At 38.8% G+C, this 23719-nt stretch overlaps 1 protein-coding gene across 2 annotated transcripts in view; it reads left to right on the top strand.

Moving 5' to 3' along the window:
- NCK2 (NCK adaptor protein 2) overlaps window positions 1-23341 on the top strand; it is an 88872-nt gene extending 65531 nt beyond the window's left edge. For both annotated transcript variants that reach the window (XM_056328129.1, XM_056328130.1), the window contains 2 exons: window positions 11551-12272; window positions 21960-23341. In XM_056328129.1, coding sequence (XP_056184104.1) covers window positions 11551-12272; window positions 21960-22154 — 917 coding nt within the window. In that variant the 3' untranslated portion in view covers window positions 22155-23341. The remainder of the gene's footprint in view (window positions 1-11550; window positions 12273-21959) is intronic.
- Window positions 23342-23719: the final 378 nt, after the last annotated feature.

The following is a 23719-nucleotide window of genomic DNA, read 5'->3' as shown; positions in this document are numbered from 1 at the left end:
TAAGCAATCTGCTAATTAAGTCTCTTCTTCTGAGGCAGTTAAAATAGAGTACTTTTTTTCCAAGTAGTGTCTTGTACTGGATTTCTTGGGTTGTGTTCCCTTCTGTCCTCCTTTCCCTCAGGTTCCTGGGAGGACCAAAGTCCTCTGAAGCAGCAGAACTGGGGCTGCAGTGTGGATCACCACACTGCGCCCTGCTGTCAGGGTTGGACTTCTCCTGTAATGTAAGCATGTGTTTGTGGGGGAATGCAATGACCACACTTCAGAAAAAGTGGTCTCTGTGTACTGTCCTCTCCTTTAGCTTCATGTCCTAGTGTGTGAATGTGGTAGCAGAGAAGGAACAGTCGACAGTAGCTGGTTTTGAGGTCTTGTGTATAACTTGTTTGGTGTGTGTAGCTGGGTCACTCTTAGAAAGACCGATCTAAGATGGCTGGCAAAAATCAATAGCCTGTGTATGAACTCTTGGGGACACCATTTTCCAAAGAATTCCAGTGACTCGAAGGACAAGCAATTTTTCTATATTGAAATGACAATGGCTGCTTCTTCTACCACCTCAGCATCATTGTAGAATTCTTCTCATTTAGATGCAGGTATTTCCTCCAATATACATCATTAAATAATCCTTTCAATATTACTGACTCCCTCTCTTTTTTTTTGAGGCCTTGGGCTGTCTTAATATTTAATCTTCCAGGGTCTTCTGGAGCATTTGTTGGTTTTTTTAATCTGTGTCGTCCCACTTGGGTTCTATAGATTTCTGTTTTCTCAGTTTTTTTGAAGACCTGAACAAACAAAACTTCTAACATAGTGTTCACACCAAAAAAATTGGGCTTTGTCTTAGAATGTACAGGAGAAGATTTCCTTCCTTTTTCTGAGTCTCAAAAATGTTTTGTTTTGTGGAGTGCATCCATAAAGCAGAAATCAAGATGTATGCAGTGTATCCAGGCACCCAGCATAAATCTGGTATGTGAGAGAAAATGGCCACTTGTTTTTAAGGAGGGGAGGGTTCCAGTGGCAGAGATGGCTTTCTTTGAGTCACTTCAGTGGTAAATGTGATTAATTACTAACAAGTAAGTTTTTGTGGTCTCAGCAAAGAGATTTGGACCAACACTGCTCTTATTGTGAATGCGCGGTAAGGTTGGCCATGTGAACATTCATGGGCGCTGATTCTACTAGGTGACTATTTGTAACTGTATTTTGCACCAGAAAATTGATTTAGGACTTTGGCTGTAGACTGTCTAAGCTATATGCAATCATTGCCATTGCTGCTGTTCAGCAGTCTTTGAGACTTTGTAAATGAAAGAAAATGGAAAGTGAAAGAGAAAAGACAGGGCAAACGTGTTCTGGTGTAGTGAAAAGTCGTTGTTCTTGTACATGGTCTCTACCAATTTACAAATCTGTAAGATATTTTTTTAATTGTTCAGTCAGGAAGTTGTTCTCCAGAACAGGAGCTAAATTTATTACTGCATTACTTACTAATTCATTATTGAATTTTAATCTATAGAATAAATTGTTTTAGTTTGTGAGTTGTGGGATTTGGTGTTTTGGCTGTGAGGGCCAAACCTCAGAGGAGACAAGCTGTTTAAGCAAGCCATTTTCCCCTGGTACATCCTCGTCAGTGGTGGGGATGTCTGGTTTTGTGCATGTAGTTGCAAATAACTTGAGAGCCCTTTATTAATGATGCTATGGGCATTGCAGTTCAGGGAGGAAGTTAGTGAAGAGAAGGTGCTTTCCTTTCTTAAAACTGCAGTATATATGACGGGCTTGTAAGGAGTTCCGTCGTTTCCAAAGAAAAAAAGTCGGAGACACCTTGGATTTTCTATCCAAGATGCTATTTAATGGTTAAAAACTTCAGTATAATATAGCATGGTCATTCTGACCTTATGCTGGAATTACTAAGGCTTTACATCATGCTTGGTGCTGGTATGGGCCAACTGGAATAAAACACTGTAACCTCAAAGAGTAGCCGACCCATGGTACATTCAGGAAGGACTGCCTTGAGCTTTTTGATCCCAAGAGATTGCCCATTAATCAGTACTTGCATCGCTGTCTTTAATGCATTTCCTTGAGTTGAGGGGCTATGTATAATACTGCTTTGTAATTTATTTAGTCAGGTTTGGGCTTGATTATCTGAACTTCAGTTTGTATTTGTTACATCTATAAAACCTTTCATTTTCATGTACAGAATTGAGAGCAAATTTGAGCAAAAAAGAAGTGAAAAGACCAAGTTAGTAGTATAATTGCCCATACCCAAAATAGAATGATTCATTCTCATGTATCGGGAAGAGCCTTTAAATTGAGGGGTAATCTACTTTGTGCTTGCTGTATTATTTATTAAAAAAATAAAAAATAAAAATTGAGTAAGTTTGTGTTAGCAAATTGGATTTGTATCCTGAGCTGTCCCATGCACCTCTTTTGCTTCATATAAGTGCAAGATAGCTAAATATAAATTATTTTCCCATCAAACATTGGAGAAGGAGGGGGGAACATAAGCTGTTGTATGCTTGCTGAGGGACAGGAGCATGTGTTGGGGTAAACAGTTTGGAGCACCTCATGCATATTAGGGGTTTCTTTGTCAGTATTCTGTTAGTGTTTGTGAAGGGGAAGCAAAACGGCGTAGCTCTCCTTCTCTACATGAAGGGAACAGAAAGCACTAGGAAGTCCTGCAGGGCTACTGTGCCTTCTCCTCATCCCTTATACATCTGTTCTTAGAATGATAGGGTTGCCTTAGGTTTAAGGTAGTCCTGTTCTGTTTTTTTCTTATCAGGGTATCCTACAAAATCAAGAGAGCAACATTAATAAGATTACAAAGTAGGTGGAAATATCTTTAAATGATCTCTATTTGAAAGCAACAGGTGTGTATTTAAAGCAAACTGTCTTCAATTTAAATTTGCAGAAATTGGAACCATAGATCTTGAGAAACCCCGTTTATTTTATATGCCTTCTATTTGAGACTGAGAACACTGTTTTCCTTAGAGAATTTAAAATCCCAAGGCCATTTTAAACTGGCCTGGTAAGACTTCATCTACTTCGCTTTTCCAGTGGGGTGAGAACATACGCAAGGCAGTTGATGGAAGCCTTTGGATCGTGTGTTTGGCATCTTTGGAAAACTCTGTCCACATACGCCCCTGTAGTACATGTTTCATTTTAACCTTTTGATCTAAAATGCTCTGCGTACAGAAAACTTGTTATCTGGTACTGGATTTTGAATGTACTTTTCATGATAACAGGTAGTCATGTTTAACACAGTCTAAATTACAAGAACTAATGCAGTAGTTGTTTTTAATACAATTGTGGAGTTGGTTTCTTTATGGGAGCCTCCATACCGAATAGTGTTTGATGCACGGGAAACTTTGACATTACTTTTTCCTGCATTTGAAAAACATAGTGACAAAGCAGCCTGGTTGTCGAAATGTCAGAATTTCACTTTGACATTTAAAGAGCAGCTTCCGTTTTCTGGTTTGTTCTAGTGTGGCTTTTTTTGATATTGAGCTGCTTAAAGAAGATACAGAAAAATCATTAATAGAGCTGTAAGGCTTCATTTCTGTATCACAAGTGCAGATGAAGATTTCTGGAATTTATAGCAGTGTCCTTTAAAGAGTGCTGTTGATGGAGATATTGCTTCTAAAATACTGACTGTCCATACGGATCTTGGCCTTGGAACATTTGCTTTGAAACTGGATGTGTAGGTGGAGGGGCAGAAGAAGGGGTGGGAGGTTACAGACTGAAAATGTGCAGAAATGTTTGGTTTTTCTTTCTGTGTAACAGAAGAAACTTTTCCTTTTTAATAAAGAGGCAAAGACAAGTTAATTTAAAATTATAAAAATAATAAGTAACGTAAAGCTAAATGAATGAATGTCTGGTCTGGATGTTCCAGCTGTTAAGAAATGATGTGTTTATTTCTGCTTTGGATGAATGAATTACTTAATTTACATCAGTTTGTTTTTTCTTAGAAATTTTCCTGAAAAGTTAATGACTTCTTTTTAAATACTTTTTTCTTTTAAAAAAGACTGTAAACTTTGCTTACTTATTAGATGCATACATTAATATGGAATATAACTCAGAGCCTTAGTATCAAGAGATGAATAACTTGTTAGACAGAAAAGGAAAATTTTTTAACTGCGTATATGTGAAGCCAGGTGGAATTGCAATTCTATTAAAATGCACAAGAAAAATCATGATTTTTAAGTTTCTTAAATAAAAATTGGCTAAAATATTACATAAGCCTCTAAATAAAAATGGGTTTTGATAAGCTTGCTTATTGCTGCTGCATCTAACATAAAACACCTGATTAGTAAATTGAATGAGAATTTCTGGTTATGTTGTCTTTTAAGATTTTTACAACTAGGAGAGCTGTTCTCTAGAATTTTGTTTTATATTTGGGGGAACAAAAATGTATTTTCATCACAGCTGAAATTGATTTCTTAACTTTTTCTAGAAGCCATTAAACAGAAATTATTTTAAAAATATTTTTTCTAACTCTTTCAGAGATTACTATTATTATTCAGTATTTGAACAAGGTCTTGCTCTAGGTATTTATACTGGGAGTTCTCCTAGCTCATTTGTTTGGCTTCCTTAAATTTATCAACCTTAAACATTTTCACTTGTTTGTTTCAGCTGTTCAATGGAAGTCATCTCAATAGATTACAATAATGTTAAATTTTTCAGCTCTGGAGTGTCTTGTTTCAATTTGAATTTTAATGGATTTATTTTTAAAGAAGAAAAACAGTATTTTAAAAATCTGATTAAAATTAAAATATTTTCATAAAAAACGTACTCTACTTATGCTCTTTGTGGTGGCTTCTATGATCATTTTTTTTTTAACCATAAAGCTAACAGTGCTGTTTAAACTGTTTTACTCTAGAAGGGAGGGTACACAGATTACATTAAAAATTGTATGAAAAATTTTACAAGTAACTCTTTTGGTGGTGTTTTTGTAATTCAGAGAAGAATGCTAGTAATGTAAAGAAATTTCAGTTACTGGGTAATTTGTAATGCCAATGAAAGATCCTTTTAAAAAATATTTTTTTCCTATAAATGCATTTTATTTCATTTAGTTCAAAGACTCTTTCATATTATGTTTAAAATCCATGCTTTGACAGCATGCGTGAGAGTTGTGGTAGCGTGGACAGGTTTTAAGGCAGAAACTGAAGCAACAGTCTCCCAGGACTTTCACCCTTTTTCCTCCTCTTCTCAATACCTTTTTTTTTTATATGTTCATCAGTTTGATACCAAATAGCTGCTGACTTATCAAGATCAGCATAGCATTGCATTCATCTCACTAAAATCATGCCAATTCATTGACTTTTGACAGAACTGAGCATCATGGGTTGATTTTTTTGGGTGCTAACCTGATGGTAGAGCTAGTCTCTTTGGGGAAGACATAGCCAATTTGAGCAACTTAAGAGCTGGTGGGGAGCCAGGAGGTGGGAAGGCAGGGATCCTCAGTAGTCCTGCCTGCCTTTCCAGGTGGGCAGGGCATCACATTTCTGTTTTCAGATGATTGAAAAAATAAAAAAAATCTACAAAATACAGTTTGGAGAGATAAAAATTAAATACATCATTTTTTTATCCACCTTTGTTTTTGACTGTACATAAGTGTGCTTTTAATTCAGTTGTAGTATCAGTTCCTGTGTTTTGACTAGGTAATACAGCATAATTTAGTTTTTTTAATTGAGAAAAAGCTTGTTGTGTTTGTGAATAGACTGTGAAAGAAAGTAGCTGGCAGTATGTGATGTACTATTAGTTCAAGATATCTATTTGATGACCTATGTCATACTTGAATTAATTTTTTGCCAATTTACAGCTTTGTAATAATATATAACTGATGGAAAACTAATTTCAAACATAAAAGATTGAATACATGGTACAAAAATTAGTTCTGACTTGTTATGAAAAAAATCTGTTAGCAATAAAAGAAAATAGATAAAAAAATTGATTTTCTAATTCCCGTGGGGAGAGGCAAGGTAACAGCATTACTCAGCAGCATTTGTTAATATATTTCCAGCTGTATATTTAGGGTTCAAACTAGCTACTCCAGCATTGATATAGGATATTTGAAGGACACCATTTAGTAGAAAACTAGTTCCTTAAAGAGGAAGTAGCTTCCAAGAATTGAGTTGTATTGAGACACTTCTGTTGTTGGGTTTGGAGTGTTTTTTATAGTTTAATGGTCACTTACTTTGGGGGAGGGGGGGTGTCCTTCCTTAAATGCTCTTGATATTTTAATAAGAAGTTATTGGAGTCTTCTTAAGCAGTTGTATCTGGCATGTTTAATGGCATGGTCTCTTCCATTGAGTTTTGGACTGAGGAATTCCACTTCAGAAATTTAGTGTTGCCTTTATGATTTCTCAAAGCATTACAGTTTTCTTGTATTGCACCTTTTTTTCTGAAAGGCTGCTTTTTTTTTTTTTGTTTTGTGAATTTGATTTGATGCGCAGAAAATATTTTTGCTCATAATTTATGTGTTAAAATCAGAGAAGGCTTTAGAAAAGATAGGTTGGGAGAATTCAGATGATACTAGTGTCACTTGCCAACTATTTTTCAGAAATTGGCTTTGGGTATTGACTGACCTTTTTATATACAGAAAATGGGAGAATGGAAAAGTCAGTAATCTGAGATATCAAATGAAATTCCTTTGTAAAAGAAATGCAATTGTATTTAGTCTATTTAAAGTTATGTACAAGGTGTAATAAACATAGGGAGCAGTCTGGGGAAGGTGGTGCTAGACAATTTGACTGCAAATATCTTCAGTGTCTAGTGAATTTATTCTTAAACAGAACTTAATAAAATAAATGTGAGTACGAATAAGCCTGCATTATACAGCCACATCAGTGAATCTGTTCTTTCACCTCCTGGAGATGAGCAAAAGCAGTTAAAATACAAAATGTGGTCACCCATCAGTTTCAAGCAAGGACACCAACTCACAGGAGCATGGAAAGACTCATCAGATAGCTTTTCCTAAAATTAGGAAAAGATCTGTTTTGTAAATGGGCTTTTTCTGGGAAAGGTGGTATGTACTACAAACCATAATTAGCAAATGGAATATGAATTTTTACTAGTGGGGAAAAGATCCCTTGCTATACACGTGTTATATTTGTATTTGATAAATTCTGTATTAGGATAAAGTTTTAAAGATAACTAAACTTGCTTATCCTAAGCACCAATTTTCATAAAGGTTGTAGCTATGCGGCCCTTTTTCAGTGCTTTCACTGAAGGCAGAAGGAGAGAGAAATCCTTTTGGTTTTAACAGGAGGAAGGCTGGGCAGTCAGGGCATCTGTGCTGTCTGACAGGTGGCCAAGCTTTGAGCCCAGGAGCTTGGCCAGCATGGCAGAAGACATAGAGTAGGGGTAGGGGAACTGTCAGTATCACAGTATCAGGCCAAAGGGGCGTGATGAAGGAAATTCCACCACTTTGAGGTCTGGGGGAAGCTCAGAACATTTCCTGGGAGAGCTTAAGGAGCACAATAAGGCGAGAAGGCTGGAAGCACTGCAGGGGGAGGGCATCGGAGGTGTGAGCTGAAGGACAAGTTGGTAACGAAAGGGTGAAAAGCTGGGGCTTGCACAATGGGGACTTAAAAGACAGGAAGCAAATGCATAGGAAATTGGTCTTCCTTCAGCCTGCTGCTCGCAAAACAAGCTATTCTTTAGAGCTGCAACAGAGTGAGGAAAGGAAGAGGGCACAAAGTAATGGGGGAGGCATGTTTCTGAGTCTCCATAGGACTAACTTGGGGGCCAGAAGACTTCTTTCACTGCAGAGAGAAGGAGGATTTGCAGTGGATCCATTCTCTGGAAATGATGCTAACCATTTTTATTATTTTTTTTTACCTCTGCAATATATCCATCTAAAAATTAAACCTACTTACATCACTTGGCAGCTTGTTTGTGAGAATGAAAATGAACTAGTTTAGGATGGGTCAGCTGTAGATTGTAAAGTGTTATTTCCTATGAGATACCATACCATAAAATAGGCTTTCTTCTGCTTTGCAATGCTTTTACTCCCACTTTTTTCCCCTCACTTAAAAGCTAATCCGTTGCTTTAGGTTTCTGGGTATGACAACTAGTTGTATTCCAAAGGATTATGGCTTCAGGTGAACTGTAACCAATGAGTCAGAATGGGAAAATACAGTTGTATTTCACTAGTAGATAAGTTTTCATTAAAACAAAGACAATAAAAATGCCAAAATCATGAGTGCAGTCACAAGTATATTTGACTCTTCCAAACATGTCTCCAAATGTGCTTGAATTTTTTCTTTTCCATGAAAATCCTTACATGGGTTTCATTCCATCTGAACATAATAATAGGGATACCCTTACAAGTAGTAGTAAGCAAATGTTTCTGTTAGTAGTGAGTAACGGCAGTGTTTACTCTTCCAGAGATGACTCATGTAGGTTGTACTTTTTTTTTTCTAACAGGTTTGTGATTTTTGTCATGGGTGCATGTGAAGTTTGTAATCATCCTACTTTATTCTTGCTTAACTATGACCAGCCATCCTACTAAATTATATTTTTTTTTCTTGTTTCCTAAGGAAATGAAGCTTACACTAGTCATGCTGTCACAGTCAGCTGTCATCGTCCATCCATCTGTCCACCCTTGATAGCCAATTTTAAGCAAACTTGACAGACTGGCAGAGATAAACTAACTGGTTTTCTCCAACTCAGTGCCTGGGAGGGTCATTGCTGGTGTCCCTCACTGGAGAAGCCAGTGAAATCCCAGCTTTTTGCTCAGTCCATGCAGGGCTGAAAGGCAGCGGGGTGCCAGACACTGTGCTTGGCTGGCCAGCCCAACAAAGGTAGGGAGGGCATCGCCAGGGAAGAGGGGGGGGTATAGGTTGAGGGTAGTTTGGACATGGCAGTGGAGAGCTGGAGGTATGAGAAGGACTTGGGCATGCGAAGGCAGTCATATGGTAAAGGGGCTTGTTATGGATCCTACAGGAGATGGGGGAGGCAAGAGGGGGAGTAATGCGGCAGGAGGTGTAAGGAGAAAAACAGGAACAGATTTCCTTCGTTCTGCTCATGGAACAACTTGTTTCCTCTTCTGTCATAGAGGCAGTTAGGAATGTTGTAACCTCACATTAAAAATGAGTATTAGATAAAGCTGTGTGTACCCTTTGCTGTGGTTGGCTCAAATGGGTCTCTGCGTAGTTAGTTACCTTGGTCAAACCAGCTGGAAACACAATCTTTGGTGCACGTTGCTGCTATTGCAAAAGACTAATTGTTACCATGCTATCAGCCTTAAAAAGCTTGGTTACGTTAAATGTTAAACTGAAGAGCTCCAACTGCCTTTATTGATAAAGCAAAGTAGTGAAGTTTCTGATTTCTTTTCCCGATGTTGTTATGGTTTATGTTGAATGGGGAGGATAGAAAGGAACATTTAAAATGTAAGATGCAGCACTGGAAGGTTTGTGGAAAAAGATGCAACTTAAAAAACCTCCACTTGAAAGAAAGTGCTTGGATGATGACCTTTTGCTAAATGTTTAGGCACCTTTATCAGACCTCAGAATTTATTTTTGAGAAATTTGTTTTTCACCTGTTTGTCAACAGTTTTTTCTCTAGATACTTCAGTTTATGGCATTCTCTTAACACACTGCGTCCTCATATATCTCCATTATTTCTGTACTCTGATTTTCAGCTAGTTTTCTCCTGGCCAGCTACTCTATCATCTGGTGGGGTTTTTGTATTGTATTTGTTGTTCTACTGTAATTCCAAGAAGTGGTGCTGCATATCTCCATTACCAAGCACATCAAAACCTAAGCTTTTAATCTTGGAGGTTCAATCTCAGTGTAGGGCTTTGTGTAGAGTGACTACTGAAATACAGTTGCTTGTTTTCTATGAAGTTATAACAGTAATTGCCCCCCTTTCCTAACAGAATGACTCTTAAGTTGTGTTTGTTTATATCACCCTAATTTAATGCTCCTTAGTTCTGATACTTCCTTGTCTTTGGTTGAGAATGATCTCTAAACTGATGAAAATTTCCAGTCTTGGCAGAGATCAGAGCCTGGGCAGCTTCCCATTAGTGCTTGCTTGGACACTCTTTTCCTGCGATTGTCTCCCCTAGTACAATAAGCTGCTCTCCCTCATTTTGCCTGAAAGTGCAGCCACTGGCTCATGGCTGACATGATGTAGTTAGAATGACATTAGGATGTAAGCAGGCTCCAGCAGGAAGCAAGGAGCTGCTGGGGAAGGTCAGGAAACACTTTAGGATCATTGGAATTTTCTGCAGTCTTCTGAGACCTTAAGACTGTATTAATTAATGTATTTAACCCTTCTGTCTAGCAGTGCCCACATGGTTGTGTGCACACTGTTTGTGCTGTACAGCTAACTCTGTGAAATAAACCAGGTGGTTTTGCAGTGTATATGCATGTACATATATATGTGTATATATTAAAACTGAACACATTTTCAGCAGTGGAGTGGCCAGATTAAATAGTCCTGAATTGGTAAAAATGAAATAATATGCACCCCATTCAATTGCCATAATCAGCATGTACTGGTTCTGTCTCAAGTGAATCTCTCGCTTGCCAGCAAGGCTCAAGGAGCATGCAGAAAAGTACAGAAACTCCAATTTCTGTGTTGGTTTTTGCTTTCTGTCCCCTGCATGACATTTTGGGTGTTGCTTAGTTTGTGTTATACTGAGATTTCATCTTTTGTTTTCTCTTCAGATTTTTTTATAAATGAATTTCACAAGTGAGGGCTACTTGTTCACTCTATCTTTCTGTTTATGTATAAGCTTAAGCAGTCCTTGCCACAGAAGTTTGAAAAGTACACAAAGTGTGTTGTGAGTTTTTTCTTCTATATTTAAACAGACGCTAGCATGGTTCCTTTAATTAAGAAAAAAAAAAGTTGTGTTTCATGTTATTGTTGTTACTTCTGTACATTGTATTCCATGCTGTAATTAAAGCCACAACAGTACATCAGAATTTACAGATTACAGGGGAACATATGCAAATGGCCTTCCTCACTGTCAGGTTTATGCTTTTATAGTACGTGATGAAATGTAGATGAAAGAGGTGTGGATTTCAAAAGGAGACTTGCAGTTGGAAGCAGTTGCAGCTGTAGCTGCCTGGGGACTCACTGAAGAATGAAGAGAGCAGAATGTAATCTGCAGAGAAACTTAAGCTTTTATGGCTGTGTTAGTTTATTTTTGTAGATTTCCTTTCATGTTTTGCTTAAGCCAAATTAAAGTCATCACTAAAATTAAAAGGCATGATAATTTGGCTGGATTTTTAAGAGATATAACAGCAAGCTGTGCAACTGTTCCAGTGATTAGCTGTTCTAGTAGTGAAGAAACCACTATTTTAAAGTGTGTTAAAACTCTGGTACTTCTGGGAAGGGACTAGAGCTATTATAACACAAATTGCTCCTTACTTAATGGTGCATCAACTGGATGTTAAAGATAATTTCTTAAAGGTGGTGTTTTCTGACTGTGTAGTGTTACAGAAGAGATCTCCATTTAGCAGTGTTGTTAAAGTGGTGGAGAGCATGTCACCAAATCCAGTGTTTGCAGTCTGGGGATGAGCATTCCAAGTGACCACTTTATGTGTCTTTCTTTAACAGGTTTGGGAAAAACCAAGAGAAAGACAAGTGCAAGAGACGCCTCACCCACTCCTAGCACAGACGCAGAATACCCATCCAATGGCAGTAGTGCCGACCGGATTTATGATCTTAACATTCCAGCCTACGTGAAATTTGCCTATGTCGCGGAAAGGGAGGATGAACTGTCCCTTGTTAAAGGATCCCGAGTGATTGTCATGGAGAAGTGCAGTGACGGCTGGTGGAGAGGTAGCTACAATGGACAGATTGGATGGTTTCCTTCGAACTATGTGGTAGAGGAGGTTGAGGAGGCAACTGCAGATTCCCCCAGCTTTCTCAGCTTAAGGAAAGGCGCTTCCATGAGTAACGGCCAGGGCACCAAAGTACTTCACGTTGTTCAGACACTGTATCCCTTCAGCTCCGTCACAGAAGAAGAGCTCAATTTTGAGAAAGGGGAAACGATGGAAGTCATTGAAAAGCCAGAAAATGACCCAGAATGGTGGAAATGTAAAAATTCCAGAGGGCAAATTGGTCTTGTTCCTAAAAACTATGTAGTAATCATTAGCGATGGTCCTACCATTAACACTTCCCATCCGCCTCAGATAAGCTACACGGGACCATCCTCTACTGGACGGTTTGCTGGAAGAGAGTGGTATTACGGGAATGTTACCCGACACCAAGCAGAATGTGCCCTGAATGAAAGGGGAGTGGAAGGAGACTTCCTTGTTAGAGATAGTGAATCTTCGGTAAGTGGTACTCAGCCTGGTAGGCTTTGTAATACCCAATGCTTGGGCTAGCAAGCATGACAGTTAATAGCTTCCCTATCTGTAGTAAAGGGCTTTTCCCCCTTAAAGAAACAAGCAACATTTTGGCATTACCAACTGATGCGCTTACTGCTTGTGAGAATTAGTCTGTTACTGAAATGCAGTGACATTTGCACTGAAATTTAGCAGCTGTTTTGTATTAGCCAGGGTTTTTTAATTAGTGGACAAGCAAGGTAAATATTTCAGGCTTCAATCTGACTTTTCATATGTTCCTCGTATGCAATCCTCCTCAAATTTACAGCGCTACAAGATAAAATAATTCCTGTGAATTGCAAATTTGGTCATTAACTTGATTTTAAAGCTAACTGCAAATTGAGATCTTTGTATTGGTTGGGTTTGTTCTGCTTTTAATTGAATAATAACATAGGTTCTTTAAATTGTTGGTTAAAATCCCATTTTTTACTGTATTTCTGTTCTACTGAGATTATTTAGGTTTTAATAAGGTAAAGTTGTATCTAATTGTTAAGGTTATGATACACAACAGAGGGGGTCAAGTCAGCAGCTCATGCTTTCTAGATTGAGCTTTGATGACATCAGAGGGATATGAGTAATATTCATTAGGGATCATTGTAATTCTGGAAGTTAAAATTTTAAATTACACTGAAAGGTCTTTCATGTATGCTGAAGCCAGAGAATTCATAGTTAAAGTGCTCAAAATTTAATTATTCCTTGACTGTGATTTTGAAAAGATGAGAGTTTTTAATAATTCCCTAATATGTCTTTTAAAAGCTACCAAAAAACCCCCCACCAAATCTGAATTTGTGATTAGGGCTGTTCTGCATTTATTGTTTCAATTGTAAGGTCAGTCCCTGAAGACAAAGTGTTGTCTAGCAGATGCCTCCATCTAAGTATTTTCTTGCTTCATGTATAAAAATTCAAAATTAATATAGTTGTGTTAGCTCAGTCTTCTAATTTGAGTGTACGATACTACTAAAATAAGTATACCTTATACAGCTACAGATATCTATCCCTGTGTCATATTTATATCAGGTTTCACTGTGCCCGTGTTGTGGGCTATCCTGGTTTACAACGTAGACTACGAATAAAAACTAGAGCAGTGTCAAATACATTCCGTTTGAGCTATAATATGTTTTTTTAAAGATTTCTTGACTTTAATGACTTTAGAAGGCTGTATTGATTGCATATATCACCTCTGGTTAGAACTTGTGATATTCTTTATCATATTTGGCTATAAACTGGAACAAAACTGTTCTCATATGCTATTTTTTGTGTAAATGATTTGAGTAACTAGTCAGTAGTAGGTGTTGGCATGACTACAGGCTGTAAGACAAAGAATTTACGTTAACAGATAAAATTAGGCTTGAGCTGGAATGTGGAAGTAAAGACCCTTGTAGCTCCCAGTACTTTTTTGGAAATATGTTTTGCATTTCATCTCTTGTTTTTGTTCTTCCAAAGTTAAAATTTTAACTACTCAGAAGAGGTACTTGGATGAAGTCAAAATATGAGGTAGTATTGAGGCAGATTCACTAAACAGTGCATACTAAAGGGTACCCTTCAGTGGACAAGCAACTAAGTATTTCAGGTTTCAGTCTGAATTGTCATGCATTCCTCATATGCAATGCTAAAATTTGGGATTGGCAGGCATGCTGGCTTCTGGTGAGGGAGATGAACAGTGACAGCAGAACAGCTGAAAGACAAGGAAATTGCTAATTCTGCAGGATTTTCTAAATCCAATTAAAATTGCATTCTAATTTTTTGAAAACAGTAGTTGTTTATTATTATTGAACCTAGGACTCTTGCTATTCCCTGAAATTTTTACATCACAACCAATATTATTGACAAAATACAATTCTGTAACTGTCCCAAGTATTATTTTTTTCTGGATACAGTATTGTATGATTAGGTTTCAGGCATCTTTCGTTGATAAATTTGCTCTGCAGAAAACATAATAGCTGTCAAACTACCCTTTCTTTGAAGCTCTGTGTCATTGAGTTTCTATTTCTGCTCTTAGTTAACTGTAATCACTGGATGAAGGCAAATGCAAATAAACCAGAGGAAAACAGGAAGAAAAATAGAAATTTAGAAAACATGACTGACTTACAGAGTCTGAGGGAGAAATCAAGTTTCTTTAATCAACAGAAGAAGAGGCTAAGATGGGGCATACATCTTCTAAAATGTAGAAAGCCACTAGAGGATTATGGTAATCATTAAATTACAGTATTTCAGCAGTCTCTTCAAAGTAGCATCCTGTCCGAACCATACTGGATATGGTGTGCCCTTGGTGTGTCCATCCAGCAGGTAGAAGCTCACTTTCAGATATGGATGCTGCATTGTGGGTTATTCTGAGACAGTAGCTATCAATTTTCTGCTGTCTTTCGGGGAAGTGCCAGAGGGACAATTTGAAAATTAATACATTACGTAAATACAAAAATGCATAGCCATTTCTAAGCCCATGCCATATCACAGTGATCACCGTACTACAGCCTGTTTCTTTGCGCTGAAGAGTCTACCTCTGGAGTAAATGAATTTTCTTGAAAAGACACAGTAACCTTTTCATTTAACATGACATCATAACACTGAACATACTTGTATTCAAAGCAGTTTCAAATCTGCTTCCTGCATTGTTGCTGGGAAAATTGTTGCTTGTAGAGCACAAAAAGTTTCATTCAGAATGTGGTCTTCAAGTTGTTTCTACATCTGACGCTTAATGGAATCCCAGGAAAAATTTCTCAATTCATATTACAGCAAGTTTTTGCACACATGAAAAAAAAAAAAAGTGCTGAATTGAGGGACTTAATTTTTTTTCTTTTTTTCTAATCTTGATCTGGTCTTGTATCCAAATGATTCTGTATTTGGAGTTTTTTGAGCAACGAGAAAAACTGTAGTTACACCTGTAAATGTCTGAGTACTACTGTCTTAGTACTAGTAGAGAGTTTTAGTTTTTATTAGGTTTAAAGAAATACTTTGCTACATCTCAGACTTTTGTATGCCCTAATCTTTATATGTCATACCATCATGTCATTTGTTCATGCATGTGAATTATAAAAGCATTGGGGATTGCTAACTTTTTGGTGGGGGTTTTGTTTTGTTTTTTGTTAAGTGTCTGGAGTGGTGCAATAAGCAGATAAGCATACTTGGTAGCATTGGGAAAAATATCATAAAATACCTGTTTCAAGCTTGGAACACAGAAAGACTTTAGAAGTGAGTCTCAAATTCTTGATGGTTACTGTACTTCACATGCATGACTACACAGGCCCTTCATGCAGTGGCTAAAAGTCACCAGGAGTGTCTGCGCAATCAGAGCAAAAGATCTTGGTTAGAGAGACCAGGCTGAAGAGAGCGAAGTTATCAGCTCTCCAGTTTGCTCATCTTTCCAGCAGACCAGCAAGTCCCATTGCATTGTGTTATGAACCCACCTATTAAAGCTGTGGGTACAGGGGTTATTCATTTCTAATAAGGCCCATAGATAAAACTGTGAGTCATTCTGCTAATCCTTTGCCTGATTATTGACCTGTTTTAGAGTTTTCTATAGCCTTCTGTCACCCTAGTTGCAAACATTTGTATGTATAAGATTTTTCCATAGATTTGAGTTTTCCTATTGTTACTGAGCTATGAAAAGCTCTCCTTGGATAGATGGCTTGTATCATTCTGTATTCACTTGATGAGACTGTCATGTTTTTCCATTTCAAATTTTAGTAGTTGCAAGATTTTACAATGTTTCTCTAGATGTAATTTACCAGATATTTGTCTCACAGGTAGATTCTTTTCGCCGTAAATAATCTCCTCAGTTACCCTTAGATCTAAGGGATGCTGCCATAGTGGAGAATATCCTGAGACGAACTCTGTCAGGTGGCTAGAAGCCTGATTATCTTCATTAATTACGAAATACTATTATTAGAACGATAAACTTGTTTGAACCATTTAAGCCCATAGTTTATGTAACAGGCACAGTTACCTACTGGTAACGTTTTTGCAACTCTGTTACACCTAAGTAATGTCACCTTAGTTTTGGAGACATGAAGGAGGAGACTGAAGTGGAACATACCTAGTTAGAAACACTGCTTGATTTGTTCTTTGCATTGCAGGCTGCCCTTTTGATTGAAAACTGAAGTTTGTTGTCTCGTTTAGGTTGTACTTCTGAACAAATAATGCAGATTTAATCGATGCGGTCTCTGTGCAGCCATTTCTTACCTTTTTTGAATTGCAAGTTCTTTAACGGTCAGATTTTTGTTCTCTCTTTTTGGTACCTAACAGAAGACAAGTAAGACTTGGCTGACACCATTGGTCTGGGTTGGGTAGGTGATTGACATGCTTTGAAGATCTAAGATTCCTTTGGGGAGAGAAGCAAATCTGGAAGGAAGAGGTTTTTTTGTTCAGGTTCACCTTGGGAAACAAGTGTGCTTGCTAGTGCTATAGCTAACAGGAAGCAGTAATAGGTTGTGGCTGGCGATGAGGGAGGGCAGCCACACCACACCTCAAGCTTCTGAGCAGATCCTCTGCTGCAGACACCCTTAGACTTCAAAGGGAGCTTCTGTCAGGACTTGCAGTCTCATTGCGTTCTGTTGTGAGTGGGTGCAAAACACCACTACTTCATAGCCCTGCAACATCTTCCCATGAAGCAGAGACAATGTTTTTTATTCTCAGACCAGTTCTGTTTATTAGCATGAATAAGCTATGCAATTTTTTGCATGATTTCAGGAGCAATTATTCATTAGGAAGTAATGGCTACCTTCTGCCGATAGTGTCACGGCTATCAAATTATAATAACCGATCCTAAATGAGGTTGCAGGGTATAATACCAGCTGATCCTGATGATCGTAGATGTATTAAGATGATACTGAGGATTGTAGGTCCAACTGGATTTGTGTCAGCCCTTTGAGATCACGTTTAGCTTCTCTGCTCTTTGTCCAGCCATAGTGACAGCAGAGGGAGGATGCACAGGTTGAGAGTTTCTATGCTTTTTGAGATGCTGATTGTGTAGCCTTCAGGCTGTCCCATATTTTCCTGGGGTTTTAATCCTGCAAGTGTTGGATAGAAGCAATGCAATGTGGCAGCTGTTCAAAAACTGAAGCATTTGTCATTTTCCGTGACATGCTGTGATTGACAAATACAACGAAGAGGAGGAGAAAGTTTACCTTCAAAACCAGGCTTAAGGAAATACCTTAGTAGTCTATTTCAAATGGAAGAACAGAAATCTTATTAGAGCTGTATTTGAAGACTGATGGAGCCAATTCATGTTTCTGACCTGTGTAACATTGATTTTGGAACATGGCAAACATTACATGGAGAGGAAGGGTATTTGTTTATATCTAAATGGGTAGAAAAAGGAATTAACTCTCCCGGATGTTTCTGTCCAGCCTGACTTCAGACCTTTGAGCTATGACTTGATTTTTTTGGCTGGGTGAAGGAGGAGTGAGGGAAAACCTGGGTATGGAAGTGGAAGGAGTTGGGAAGCTCCGGGTCAGGCTTACAGGCTGGAGCTTAAAGGATCTAGAATAGTCTGAAGAATGAGTGCATGAGAATATCTTCCATGGAGGAAGGGCATTGCCAAGTGGAAGTGGATTGACAAGTTACAAAATCAGTAAAAGGCTTCCAGTGGGAGTTATTTTTCCCCAACATTGCCATTTATAATAGAATTGCCTTGTTTCATTCTCAAATGGAGGTTGTAAAGAGGGAACCTTCTTTCCTGGTTTCCCTTGTTTTCTATTATGTCATTTTCTAACTTGTCTTCTTGATAAGGTTTTCTATCCTTTTTTAAAAAGACAGTGAAGTTCCTGACCAAAGAAGTAAAATTAAAGGAACATCTTCCTACCTGTTGTCTTCCACATGCTGTAGGCACCAGCTAGCCTGTGGTCATCTTTGTGATAATCTGGTGTTAAAATAAAGGAATATGAAACAATTCAAAAAAGTAATTCACCTAGACTAAAGAGCTGCAGCTAATCTTCAGTTTTCTGTTGTAGGAATTGATTTAACTTCAGGTTTAGGTCTTCCCAGTTATGATGGTGTAAAAATATTCACAGGTTCTCTGCCATGAATCTGTGTTCTGTAATTCTGTTCCAGCATCATCAAGTCCTCTGTAGATTTCAGGGATTAAAGCTTACTTCTGATGTGCCTTTATTTGGTGTATGTGAGGCTTTTATTCCTGGAAAAGTTAGTGTGCAAACATCCAAATATAGCAGTTAATTTAAGAGGGAGAAGGGAGAAAAATTGGCCAGCAGTTGAAACAAAATAGTTTAAACAGTAAATAAAATAAACAGACTTGGAGCAAATCCAAGGAGGACAGCAGGGAACCAATTCAAGCTGCATTGAACCAGCATACTTTGAAATGGTAATATTAAGAGCAGTAGTTTATCTAGAATTTTTTTAAAATAGTCTTTTTAACCATTTTGCAGTTTTGTTAGTGGGAAGGAACTAAAAACAAACAAAAAAAACCCAAAACAAAACAAAACAAACCCCCAAGTCCAGTTTCTTTTGCTGTTTGTTTGACTCTTGTAGAAATTACTGTGCTGAGGCCAATAAAGGGTTTCAGGATTTTTGCAACAGCTGTTTGAGCTCTTCCATCTCTTAGCACCGGATGATGGCTCTCAGGAGTTAGATCAGCCTTTCCGCTTGTTTTTTTGGTTGTGGGCTTTTTTTTAATTAAATCGGATCACAAAAAGAATAAACTTTGTAACATACTCTGGAGAAAATAAGTTATAATAAAGTCTTCTATTTATGCATTAATCTAACTAGCAGTGCGGAGGCTGGGAAGAATGGACAATAGTTCAGGGGAACGTTCATTCATTGAAGTTATAATTAAAATGGCAGGAAAGTATTTAACATAGTGTGTAGATCGTCTCACAGAGGTCTAAGTCTGGCCACGGCCTGGGACATAGGACAGTAGATCAGAGGTCTAAGACCTCTTTCAGTGCTGCATGTCTCTGTGTGTCATTAGCATATGCTTTTTGGTCTAAAGATAATGATTCTTAGCAGATACAAAGAGCTTTGAAAACTCATAATTTGGATATGCTGAAAACAACTGTGCTTTGTCAGAAAATATTAAAACGTTGTTGGGCACAAAGTGATTATTTCACTTATTTTTAAACCTTTGTCATAACATCTTTTCCTGTTCCTAAAACCAAAAAAAATGTGTTTGGTTCAGATTATGAAATTTCCATTTGCAAGCTCTTCTATTTTAAATGAGGGCCTTCTGGTTACTGGTTTTCGTTTGGGGTAGGCATTGCCCATGGAAGGAGCAGAACCTCAGTCAGCAAGACTTGATCATGTTTCTTGAATCCTAAGCGGATAGTCTGTAAGTGCCCCCCTCAGTGCTGTCCTTGAAGAGACCCTATGGACCTGCCTGGTGGCCTGTGTTCAGAGCACAGTGATCAGCACGCTGCCCAGAGCCCGTGCAATAGATTTCTCCTCCATGAACCCAGGGTCCCAGAGCTTCTGCAGAGCTTTCTTTTGTGCAGGCCCGTGTTTTGTTACCGATCAATGGCTGCTGCTTACGACTATGGAGATGTCCACTAAAACAGGTCCCAGGCCTGTGTGGTTATGGTTGCTTGGAGGGTTTGTCCACACTGCATTCAGGGTCTTAAGCACAGCGCAGTGTTGGTACAACTGGGTTAGCTTTAACCCAGTAGGATAGGTGTTGAAAATAGGTCAGTCTTGGTGTGAGCTCTGTGCAGCCTTGTTTGCAGTGCTCCTGAGGCAGGGGTTTAATATCAGAGCTAGCTGGCTTAAAATAGAAGTATTCCAACTTGGAGCTAAGGATGGATGACAGGGCATGAAATGTATCTTGGGTGGAGCCCTGGAAACCCCAAAGGTACACTCTCATGCACATTTGTTTCCATCCCTTTCCCCACCCTCCCCAGTCCTCTAAGTAGTCACGGAGGGTGTTGTGTATATTTTGAGCCGGTGGCTTTGGAGCTGCTTGATGCCTGAGGCAGCCTTCCTGATGGACCCTGCACTGACCTGGCCAAGGCCCAGTGACCCTGGGTTATAGACGGAGGGGGTAATTCATCTGTGGGTGTTCTGTAAAATGGTTTTTAATGATTGATGCTTGTGGATCTGGAATGTAGTGGGCTTGAGGTAGAAGAGAATTACTCCAGAGGTGTGGGGAGCTAGCTGCTGCCTTGAGCAGTGCAACAGGGGAAGAGCTGCTGCCTAAAGCTGAGGTACAAGCCTGGGGAGTTGGGCCAGAGCCAGATCAACAGGCACAGCAGGAGCTCGCTTTGCTCTGGGCAGGGCAGGTGGAGTCGGAAGGGAAGGCAGAGAAGGCATCGGTACTAAAACAGGTGAGAGGGAGGTGCAAGGGATGAGATTTTGGGATAGACAGAACACGGGGGATGCGTGGGGTGGAGACATGCATCGTTGCAGGAAAAAAAGACAGCGTGACTGAGAAAATGCTGTCCTTCAGCTTACCTGGGTATGTACTCAGTGAGTATCTCACCCCCCAAATGCAGCGTAGAGGACTCCAGAGGCTGTGGTTTCATGAACCAAATTCTGGTGAAAGCAGTAATGTACAAATGCCTTCACCCCACCCCGCTTGGACCTCTGCTGTGCCACAGCTGCGCTTGGGGCTGTTTGTCAGGCAGTGCTGTGAACCACATAGCCCCTTGTGCATTTTGTTTACCCTGGACGAGGTCAGGTTTGCAGCAGTGGCCCAACCAAAGCAGCAGAGTGGTGGGGCAGAGGTGTTACTTATCTCCATTAAGCACTTGCTACAAACTCTGGTGTGTGCTTTTTATTTGTTATTATTCCTTTTTCTGCTGGCTGGCAACAGCTGCCTCCAGCAGCCTCTCGCAGGGCAAGTCCTGTATTGCCATCCGTATGGCCAACCAGCAGCAGTCAATGGATAGAGATGGAGTTCAGCTGGAAGAGAGGGACAGTGTGTCCTTTCTACCCTCCTAAGGTGGCATGTGGTGCAGAAAGCGGAATGGTCTCATCCCAACTGTCTTCCTTAAGGCAATGCCAAGACAAAGAGATGTATAGTGTGAAATTGTTCTGTCCTGAATATCTTAATTAGTGCTTACATTTTGTCTTTTTTTGGACAGTGGTTTGATGGTGAGATTTGTACTGTGTTTTCGTTCTATAGCTTTATATTTTTTTACAAAAAATGTGTACTCAATAGGAGAAATTATTCCCCATACGTGTGATAATGAAGATAAAAGATGAATGGGGTTTTGGCTTTTGCAATGCAAAGCAAGAACGGCCCTCTAGTGGTCACGGCTCTAAAAAAAGTGGTAAGGGGAATTTTCATCTCGCCCAAGCAGTATGGCAATAATTGCTTTCTCCAGGACTTTCTAGCAAAGAAACCATACGTGCTGGAAGTTTTTCCCTTCTCCTTGACATTCTCATGCTTCTAGGTTGAGTAACTAAGATAATATTTGCAATTTAGTCATGTAATTGGCAACTTCAGACTGTGCATCTGGGGAGCTTTCACTTAACTGACTTAACTGTGCACGTTAATAATGATGGCAATTATTTATTGAATAATAGACTATTGGGTTTCTTAAGTAGCTGAAGCACCGAGCTGTGGAACAAAGACTAGCATAAATTACCATCAACTATATGACACAGTTTGTTCCTGAAACCACAAAATTACGCCTTCATTTTGTTCACTTTTATGTAATTCTTTTTTTTCTTTTGAATTCTTCTCAACAGCCCAGTGACTTCTCAGTATCTCTAAAAGCATCGGGGAAGAACAAACATTTCAAGGTGCAGCTCGTGGACAATGTCTATTGTATTGGGCAGCGTCGCTTTAATACTATGGATGAGTTGGTGGAACACTACAAAAAGGCTCCCATCTTCACCAGTGAACACGGGGAAAAGCTATATCTTGTGAAAGCACTTCAGTGACGTTGAAGATGGACTTGGCCACATGGGCCTCTTATAACTTACAAGCCTTAGGTCCTAAATTCACTTTTATAGAGCAGAGCAATATCTGAAGCAGGCTTAAGGATTAGGCTCTTTCTAAAGTGTTTGCTCTGTTGGTTGCTGTTTGTCTTTTTTTTTTTTTTTTTTGTTTGCCTCTTTTTGTGTTCCAGTTCTGTTATTCTCCGACCACCTCTCTTCAGGTTGAGAGTTTCCCTTGGTGGCCGTGGTGAGCATTCACCTTCCTGGCTGAGTTCAAAACTCCCCTCTCCTGTGTACGTTTACATAGTTAGCTCAGATCAAGGAGGGGTGTTTTCAATTCAAACCAGTGTTAATCTGTTCAGATTGCTCACAAAGGCAGAACTCTCCGTTCAGAGACATCGGGCACAGTTTGAATGCACTGAAGCTGCAGCTACTTAAGTGAGAGAGAGTAGACATAACAGTTGTGGCTGTGAGTTCTGTAGCTATATCGCTTACCAAGTAGCATATTACAAAAACTCCTAGTTCCTAGAAGCACTCTTTACACTGTACTCTGCTATTACATTGCCTCTCTGACTCTTTGTAAAGAGTACACTAATTAAAAGCATTTTGTAATAGTACTTCTTAAACTACTATGGTAAGATTGTAGTAAAAGAAAATTATCTAGTGTATTTTGGTCTGTAATTGCAACAAAGAGAAATTTTATTTGAAAGTTGATTACTAGAGAAAGAATCATTGAATTGTAAAGGCTGAATGTTTTGGTAATCTGCAACCAAATGTGCCATCCACATAATGCTTTTTCCTCTTGCCCTTCTGCTTGTTTGAATTAAACGATTATGTATTTAATTCTCAAAGTAATATGTATCTGTAGCTGATTGTTGACACTAATACAGAAGATTAATAAAAACTGATCTTGGGACGGGGTGGGGCGGGCTACCAACACTATATATATATTTGCTTTACAGAAAGAAATCTTCGGGTTTTACAGAGGATGGCGTGGTTGGTAGGAAGAGACACACAGAATGTTTATGAAGAAATTGCATTTTTCTCTTTTCTTTACATTTAAACTCCTTTATGGTTTAAATATACAGTCTTTAGATGGCACATTCCTAAGATTGAAGAAGGGATCATGAGATCTCAAAATCTTGCATACTCAGTTTTTTGGATATTGTAATAAAAAAGGTATTATGTCATGATGGAGTACTGGATTTATCCTTGGGTGGTAGTCCTGGTGTTGCTTTAGAATGGTGAAATAGAGTGAATAATGAATTTGTTTGTCTTGGAATTTGTGTGGCCTAAAAAGAAAACTTCTGTGACTGCAGGGGACAGTGATATGAAGCAGTGTCTAATGAGCTCTGTGTTGCTTGTTTCTGTGATAAGTAAGTCTGTTCATAGCTTTAATGAAAACTGCGAGATGGAGCTGTTTCCTGGTACCTTTTTGCTGTTAAAACATGTTCCTTACCTATACTGTATCTCAGTCAGTGGTAGTACAACTACCTCTGTGCATAACTCCAGCGTAGGTTAAGCAGACACCAGCACTGTCTGCCTTGCTTTGGCGTAAATCATACCAC

Source organism: Falco biarmicus, chromosome 2, assembly GCF_023638135.1.
Source record: "Falco biarmicus isolate bFalBia1 chromosome 2, bFalBia1.pri, whole genome shotgun sequence".
Classification (NCBI taxonomy): domain Eukaryota; kingdom Metazoa; phylum Chordata; class Aves; order Falconiformes; family Falconidae; genus Falco; species Falco biarmicus.
The sequence above is the reverse complement of the archived record's forward strand: the minus strand, read 5'-3'. Positions and strand labels throughout refer to the sequence as shown.